Genomic DNA, 8,838 nt, shown 5'->3' on the forward strand with positions numbered 1-8,838 from the left:
CCTAGCCCAGCCCGGCAGGCTCTGCGGCCCCCTCCAGAGATGAACAAGGGGAAGAGAGACCGACCGCTCGCAAACTTCTACGAGGAGGGGCTCTAAATAGGGTTTCTGGCAACGCCCCCGCTCCCTGAGCCAGCCGGGCTCGGGCATCCCCGGGGGGGCGGGGGGGGCTCACGGGGCGCGGGCGGCTTGGGTCGCAGCCGAGGAGCGGAGCGAGGGACCGGGAGTCAGATTCCCGAGAAAGGCACAGCTTGTCGCCTGTCGCCGCTGCGTTCCCGTCCTACGGAGCTTCGCCCGGAGCCCGAGCGCACGACTCGCCAAGCGCCCGCCCGCGTTGGAGGGGACCCGCGGGGGCCTCGCCGGGGTCCGCAGGCGCCCCCGCCCCCCCCCCCCCGGCTGCAGCAGCGCCAGCCCCGCCGCCCCGCAGCCCCGCGGCCCCGCCGCCCCGGGAGGAGACCCACAGAAGGCGGGGACACCCCTCCGCAGGCAGGTCGGGGGCTTCCTCGGGCCCCCGCGGCGCGGGACCGGCCTCCACGTCGGCCCCCTCGGGCGTCGCCTTCGCCGCGGACGTGCCCGGGCGGGGGAGCAGCCCCTCGGCGGGCCGTGGCTCGCGGGGCCGCGCGCTGGGCGGGGGCCGGGGCGGGGGCCGGGGCCGGGGGCGCAGACGCCCGGAGCTCGGTCCCCGCGGTCCCCGGGGAGGCGCCGAGGCCGCCGTTGCAGGCGCGGGCGGGGTCCGCGAGGGGGCGCGGGCTCGGACCGCGGGTGTGCGCCGTCGCCCCGCACCTGCTGCACCTGCCGCACCTGCCGCACCTGCTCCTGTCCGGGGACCAGCCCCCGCCCGGCTGAGCCCCAACCCGGGGCACGTCCTGGGAACGAGGACCCGCCGGGACGAAGAGCTCTGGTTCTGACAAGAGGGTATGGCCGAGGTCTTCCATGAGTGACTTTTTTTTTTTTTTTTCCCCTCTCATTTAGGGTGAAGGTGGGGGTTGCGGGGAAACCATCACCATTTTCTACTTTAGCTCGAATGTTCCTTTGCTGCCGAGGGTTCTTCTTCTTTCCTTGACCTTTAGAGACAGGGCATCATCTTTTCCCGAGCAGCAGGTTGTTACCATTTCTGTCTGTCTCTCTTTTTAATTTAATTTTTAATTTAATCAAAAGGAGGTCCTATTGGATTCTCCAGGGCTGTTCAAGAATAAGTACATCGTTTGTTTGTTAGTTTGTTTGTTGTACATTTGTTTTAAGCATTGGCTGGTTTTGCACCCGAAGGGCTCACCCACTGGGTCGGAGCATCTGGTGCACGAGAAGGAGGCAAAAGTAAAAGCTTTAAAACGTTGCGCAGTGGGGGGCACATCGGTCGAACTCGGTGAGATGACACGGACGATGCTGTTGGCAAGGGGGAGCCAGAAGCTCAGACACAGGGAAAAGTGATCCCTTACCAGACCCTTAGGTGAATATTTTCAACTTTCGGCTTAGGAAGCAGTCATGTCTTGCATGTGGCATTCTGAGAGTCCACTCCCCTCTCCCTAGGACTAAGTGTAAGGTGTGTGGTGTGATTTCTGGTCCCCCCCACCCCCGGAAACATTCCTGGAAGATTTTTGAGATTGTCAGGGGGTTAAGTCTCACTAAGGCCAACCTGCGGCAATAAGAGTCCTGTTGCAAAAAGCCCCGCAAATGTAAATAGAGCAGAAATTGGTTTCCCACTCAGGCAATTTGAAGTTCTGTACTTCTGAAAAAGGAAACTTGAAGTCCTTTTCCTGCTCTACAAACAAATATTTCTGTAACAGAAACTCTGAGGGTTCCCTTGTTCAAGAAAACTATACTATTCACAGTTCTTAACTGACTTGACTGATGATGATGCTTCCTATTGCCTTGTTTCAAAAAAAGGGTTACTTATCTTTTATTTTTTTTTGTGCTTTTGGGGTTTTAATCAGTCAGTTTCCTCCATGCACTCCCTTTTCCTCTTGCACCTTTCCAGAAGCCCAATCATAAAATCATAAAATGATACATTCTCCGGGGAGAGCTCTGACCTGGCTGAAAGCCAGCAGCAGTGTGCTTGAGAACAGTGATTAGTGCCCATATGCAAATTGGCTGTGGATCAATAACCATTCCTGCAGAGAAGTTTAAATAAAGGGGCTCTGAAATAGAGAAAATAGAACTGAAAAGAAAAACCCGAATAAGTTAATACATAAACTAATATCCTTCTATCTCAGGCTTACTCTCAGTTTAGCTTGTGGCAAACCTCAAACCCAGACCTCGTGGAGTCTTGTTAATCCTGCTAATGAGTTGTCAGGATTGACTAATTGGGTTCTTTAAAGTCTCTTTTAGGTTAGGGAAATGGTATTGCCTATCAAATATACACTCCAAGATTTAAATGATTAGTTTCACTTTTTTTTTTCTAACTTCTAGAGAATAGAGGCAAATAAAAGAGAGGGTCTAGGCTCCTTGCAACAAGCTATTTGAAATTTATGCAGACAGAACCAGACTATATCAGTAAAACAAATATATGAGTATATGGAAATCTCTCTGCAATAAGGCTCTTATAAGTGTGTGTGTGTGTGTGTGTGTGTGTGTGTGTGAGCTTTCCTTATGGTATATACTGACTGGAAGTTTTTAATGCTTTAATCAGAGATTGATTTAAGAGAGACCTTGGAACAGCTTTCTTGCAGAGGCAGTTACCTAAGAACCAGAAAATAAGCACAAGGACGTCATTATCAGTGCAAGGATTTCTGTAAAGACAATCAGCTTAAGGAAAGGAATTGTTTGTATTTTGCTGACTTCGAGTATTCAGTAAAATTATGCTTTCCTTTAGCTTCACATTTGTTTTGCCAAATTATTAAGTACAATTAATGTGTTAGATAGTGTGCTAAGAATTAAACAATGGATGGAACAGATCCAGTTTCTGTCCTGAAAGGGATTGCTGTGGTGGGGAGATAATTGCACTGTGGCTTGTGTTTCTTGCAATAGTAGAAGTGAACACAGATTGTTGGGATAACTGAGAGACTCCCAGTTCAGAGCAGGGAAAGCAGAGAGGCATGAGAAAAGCTGATGCATTGCTGGAATAGGAAGTAGTTTAGTATGACAGGAGATAACATATGTATTGACATGTCAGGAGAGATGAAGCCAGAGGATGGGCAGGGATGAGTTCAAGAAAAGTTTTGTATGTCATATAATGGAGTTGAGATTATCTTCTCTAGGCCAGTGGTATCACCCTACATGTGCAGAACCATCAGTGGGAGAACAAATTGATGAAAGCATGTATGCATGGTATCTATCAGCAGATCATGCAAAACAGAACCTATTTGAAAATGTAAGTCATGCAGAGACATGACTACACAAGTGATGGAAGCCAAACAGGGGATGCTGAGGCCACTCAAGGATTAGCAAGAGCAGAGAGTCGATAGTACCTCCAGCAAGGGGGACACAGGGAGTAAGGAGGTGGTGTGACCAAAGCCCAGAGACCAGGGCCATCCACTGGAAATAGAATCACTATGGACTAGTCCTGTGGGATCCAGAGCCACAGAACAGCTGCTGAGTCATTGTCCAGAGGAGAGAGGGAAGGAGAAGAATACAGGGGCTTCTCCCTTTCTCTGGCTTGTAAGTTCCTGCCAATGCCTCCTATGACCAAACTCAGGCATCCTCCGGATGACTTGGGGGCCTGGAAATATAGTCTGTGAGAGTTAGCCCTCCAAGAGGAAGGGTAAGGGATGGAGCTGGGGGCCCAACCAGGCGTTGTTCTGTGGGCTGAATAAATATGACTCACCTACCAATGTAGGTAGATGCTATTATGATTAATAAAAACCAAATTTATTTAAAAGAGGTTCTGATGAATGGTAGCAGCCTTTTGTCATTATGACTGCATTCAGAACTTCTATGATGTTGGGCTCTGGATGTTTTTACAAGCTTGAAAAAGAGAATTTCCTATTTGAAACCAGGAGGCTACATTGTTTTAAGCCACCTGGAGACATGGGTGAAGTGATATGACCCCATCTGAGTTTCAGAAAGACAATTTTGATGTCACAGTAGGCTCTCTCTAGTCAAAGGTAAGAGCCTGCGAGTGAAGGCACTATCCTGTTGTCATTCTCTTCGGCACAAACCCTGATTCCTGACATAGGTTTGTGAATGCTTGCTGAATGCATGTTAGAATAAGTGTAAGCATCACAAGGGCGGAGCCATCTGGCATTTTGCAGGTGCTCATTTATTATTGTTAAGTGAATGAATGAATGAAAGCAAGAGATGAGGAAGTGAAATAAGTCAGAAGACCAGTAGAGTAACTGTGGTAAGAAATCAAGAAGGACAAAATCAACATGGTAGAAATGATGGGGACCATCGAGAGAGGTCTGTAAGGTCAGGCCGAGGGTTCTCTTAGGTGTGGGAGCTAAAGGAGTTGACAAAGCCTAGGGTGGTTACCTACTTTTTAACTGTACATGGCGTAATCCATAGGGATAGCATTGACTGAGGTAGGGCATGCAGAAGGAAAAGTCTTGGTGAGTGCAACTGGGGAAGAAAAGGGTCAGAACTTTTATATTTAGAGGTCAGAGAGAAATATACTTCAGATTCAGACATATTTTTCGTATAGATCCTGTGTGGGATTCTGCTGCATGTCAGTAGGAAGTTGATTTCAGATCATAAAAAAAAAAAAAAAATAAATAAATAAATAAATAAAAGCAACGGTTTTACACAGGCTGCCTATTTTTAACACTAACCCAAACACTAGAAGAAATGGCTCTGGAATGGAATCTACTCAGTTTATCTTAAATATGTTATACTTCCAAGGTCCCAACACCACGCAAAGGGTTATACTTCCAAGGTCCAGACACCATGCAAAGGGTTTTAATATTTTTCTCTTTTTTTGTGCAATTTTGTTGCTATATTTATAAACTGAAAGCAGTCAAGATATTGCAGATGATTTTTTATCTACCTTAAAATTAATTTGAAGAGTTTATAGGAGTTCTAAGATTAACTGGCAAAGTTTCTAACATTCATTCCACTTAAAAATTGATTGGCTCAATTGGGTAGCATTCTCACCGTACTACAGGTATTACATTTTACCATCATAATATACATTTCAGGGACCTGGTTTAATTCATCTATATTTGTGAATAGACTTATTAATGAGCCCGCTTTATTAAAATGTTAAACTACGTGCAATTTTAGGGATCAGGGGATAGATATTTTGAGTCCTAATCAAAATGAAACCATTCCATTTGTGACATTCCTTTGTGTCACTCTTGTGTTTTCCTTGTTCCATATTTCTTATTCTTCTTCTTTTTTTAATTATAGGTTCTTGTTCTAGTTGCTGAAAATGGGTCCAGTAGGTGCAAAAGCTGATGAGAACCAGACAGTGGAAGAAATGAAGGTGGAGAAGTATCATCCACGGCAAACCACTCCTAGAGGTGAGCTGGCCCCTGACCCTGAGCCAGAGCTTATAGACAGCACCATGCTGATTGAGGTACGAATTATCCTCATTTTAGCCTATTGCTCCATCATCTTGCTTGGGGTAATTGGAAACTCTTTGGTGATTCATGTGGTGATCAAATTCAAGAGCATGCGCACAGTAACCAACTTTTTCATTGCCAATCTGGCTGTGGCAGATCTTCTGGTGAACACCCTGTGCTTGCCATTCACTCTTACCTACACCTTAATGGGGGAGTGGAAAATGGGTCTTGTCCTATGCCACCTGGTACCCTATGCCCAGGGCCTGGCAGTACAAGTGTCCACCATCACCTTGACAGTAATTGCCCTGGACCGGCACCGTTGTATCGTCTACCACCTGGAGAGCAAGATCTCCAAGAGAATCAGCTTCCTGATTATTGGCTTGGCCTGGGGCATCAGTGCTCTGCTAGCAAGCCCCCTGGCCATCTTCCGCGAGTATTCTCTCATTGAGATTATTCCTGACTTTGAGATAGTGGTCTGTACAGAGAAGTGGCCTGGTGAGGAGAAGAACATCTATGGCACCATCTACAGTCTTTCTTCCTTGTTAATCCTGTATGTTTTGCCTCTGGGCATCATATCTTTTTCCTACACTCGTATCTGGAGTAAACTTAAGAACCACGTGAGCCCTGGAGCTGCCAGTGATCACTACCATCAGCGAAGGCAGAAAACCACCAAAATGCTGGTGTGTGTGGTGGTGGTGTTTGCGGTCAGCTGGTTGCCTCTCCATGCCTTCCAGCTTGCTGTCGACATTGACAACCAAGTCCTAGACCTGAAGGAATACAAACTCATCTTCACCGTGTTCCACATTATCGCCATGTGCTCCACCTTTGCCAACCCCCTCCTCTATGGCTGGATGAACAGCAACTATAGAAAGGCCTTCCTCGCAGCCTTCCGCTGTGAGCAGAGGTTGGATGCCATTCACTCCGAGGTGTCTGTGACATTCAAGTCTAAAAAGAACCTGGAAGTCAAAAAGAACCATGGCCCCAATGACTCTTTCTCAGAAGCTACCAACGTCTAAGGAAGCTCTGGTGTGAAGCTTGGTAGATGAATTCTGACCAGAGCCGTCAATCTGGTTGAGGAGGGCTCCCAGGTGCATCCTGATTTCCCATTTAAAGGAAGAAACAGAAGATCGAAGTGGAAGCATCTGCAGTGTAATCAGTGGAAATCTGGTTGGCAGAGGCTAGGTAAAAATACTCATATTCAAAGATACAGTGAACAGTTTGCCTCCAGTTGCTTGGTTGGTAGGTCAAAGTAAGAGTAAAAGCAGAGAGAAACACTTGGGCTATTTTCCAGAATGAAGGAAGCCTGAACGAGGAATTGGCATTTTCAGCATTGCTAAAAAGCGGTGGCTAGACAGGTTGCCCTTCAAATCTTATCAGGGCTTCGACCGGGGGTGATGTGCTGTTCACTGCCCCCCTCATCTGATGAAAGGACTACCCAAGATCAATTTCCCTAGGAAACTGAGGGCTGTTTGTTGTATTTTTTAATAAAATTATTCTTCCTATGGACTAATCCTTCAGAGAGCATTACCAATTATTTGAATGACTTTCAGGAAATAAGCTGAAATTTGCTAGATAATCAGTGTTTTGACCAGTGATGGGGGAAATCTTTAACACTCCGCTAGCCAGTTGTTCTTGAAACCAAGTGCACGTTTAGTGAAAACTTGCTTCAATTTAGAATTGAAGGTGGAAATTCTCAGAATTGTAGAAATGCAAACTGTCACTTAGTTTCTCATTTCAAGTTGTGACTGCTTTCTATAGATACTATATACTATTTACATAGCAGAAGAGTTGTATACTCAAAACCTTTAATCACTGCTAATTGTTCTTTTTTTTTTTTCTTTGAACATGTGCTTTCCTGTGTTGGGACTCAATCTGTCTTCACTAAAAATTAATACAGATTGGGAGATAATATTTTTGTGGCATTTTGCAACATTTTGTGGTTATTTGTAAATGGTTTTTGTATAGATACATACATAGCTCTAATGTGTTTACAGAACAGTGTAGTGTTGTTTTTTGAAATTCATCTTCCATGGACCCATTCAGAATTAGTAAAACAATATAATTTCATCAAAATGCAACCCATCAGGTAAGAAATATTAAAAACGTTGTATTCGTTCCACTTTGCAAACGTTCTATTGAGAACCAATTTCAACATAAATTATCCTCCTCTCAAAATAATTAGTTATGTATTTTGGTTAACTTATGAATATATACATAATAAATTTTTACTGATAAATAGTGGCGTGTAGATGCTACAGTGTTTTTCATTGAATGATTTTTGTGACTATTATTTTTATTTCAATAGTACCCAGCCACAGATGTTAAAACCCTAGTACATTTATGAAAACTCATTGAGATGTTAAAATATTTGTACTCGTTTGGAGGCTGTTAAAGAAGTTTCATTATAATCATATTTTGTCAGTATGGCTGATTTTGTGAAAAATTTCTTAAATTTTAAAAAAGCTTCAATATAAATATTACATTTAGTTACAAACACTAACTTTATGAACTGGAGAGTTTCATTTTATGGATATATTTAAAATTCATACCATGGCTCTTGCTGAATTATTTCCAATGCCCTCTTGGAATACTGAAAAAGAATGGAAACAGTGGAAGACTAATTAAGAAGAAAACAAAAAATAATATACACGTAATATATCGTGAATGGAGGAATTGATTTTTCTGTTGGACTTGACATAACTGTTCAAGAAGAAGCTTTTTGTCCTCTAAATAGGAGTTACTTTGCTTAAGATGCTAATAGATAACTGTGGTTAAAGGTTTTTTTTTCCCCCTCTGGGAGAATTCTTACCTTGTAGGTAATGTGTATGTATTGTATCACTAGTTGTAGTAGTAAATTATTAGAATCTAATTAATGATCCAATTAATATATGTGATCTAATTAATTCTGTTAACTCATTAACAAAATATCTTTTTATGTAGTGATTTTCATCTGTTGAAATAAAAGACTTTGGGAAATTAGAAAAATTGTATGATTTTTATTTTATTTGTATTTTTAAAAAGACTGTACTTACTTATTTGACAGAGAGAGACACAAAAGGGGGGAGCAGCAGAGGGAGATGGAGAAGCAGGCTCTCTGCTGAGCAGGGACCCTGATGGAAGGCTCGATTCCCAAACCTTGGGATCATGACTGGAGCCGAAGGAAGAAGCTTAACAAACTGAGCCACACAGACACCCCATGTGTGATATTTTATATCAGAGTTTCTGTACAAGATGAAATAGTAAGCTTTTGACACAACCAACAAAAGGAAAATAGTGGTGAGTCCTAGACAATTTAGCTCTCTTTTCTTCCTGTGCATGAACGTGAGTCAATGGGTTCACTCTTACGGCTGCAATTATAGTCCCTATTTTGACAGTGTTTGAATCTAAGACCAGACTTTCTTCCAGA

General features: G+C 44.0%; 1 protein-coding gene across 3 annotated transcripts; it reads left to right on the forward strand.

Moving 5' to 3' along the window:
* Window positions 1–716: 716 nt before the first annotated feature.
* NPY2R (neuropeptide Y receptor Y2) lies at window positions 717–8,417 on the forward strand. Of its 3 annotated transcripts, XM_072773739.1 has the most exons (3): window positions 720–912; window positions 5,278–5,390; window positions 5,730–8,417. In XM_072773739.1, the coding sequence occupies exons 2-3, from the start codon at window positions 5,300–5,302 to the stop codon at window positions 6,446–6,448; spliced, it is 810 nt and encodes a 269-aa protein (XP_072629840.1). In that variant the 5' UTR covers window positions 720–912; window positions 5,278–5,299; the 3' UTR covers window positions 6,449–8,417. The 3 variants fall into 3 exon arrangements, with proteins under 3 accessions (XP_072629838.1, XP_072629840.1, XP_072629839.1); XM_072773737.1 differs by having other exon boundaries at window positions 717–912; window positions 5,278–8,417; XM_072773738.1 differs by lacking the exon at window positions 720–912 and adding an exon at window positions 3,087–4,184 and having other exon boundaries at window positions 5,278–8,417.
* The last annotated feature ends 421 nt before the right edge of the window (window positions 8,418–8,838 follow it).

The sequence above is a fragment of the Canis lupus genome, chromosome 13, assembly GCF_048164855.1.
Source record: "Canis lupus baileyi chromosome 13, mCanLup2.hap1, whole genome shotgun sequence".
NCBI lineage: Eukaryota > Metazoa > Chordata > Mammalia > Carnivora > Canidae > Canis > Canis lupus.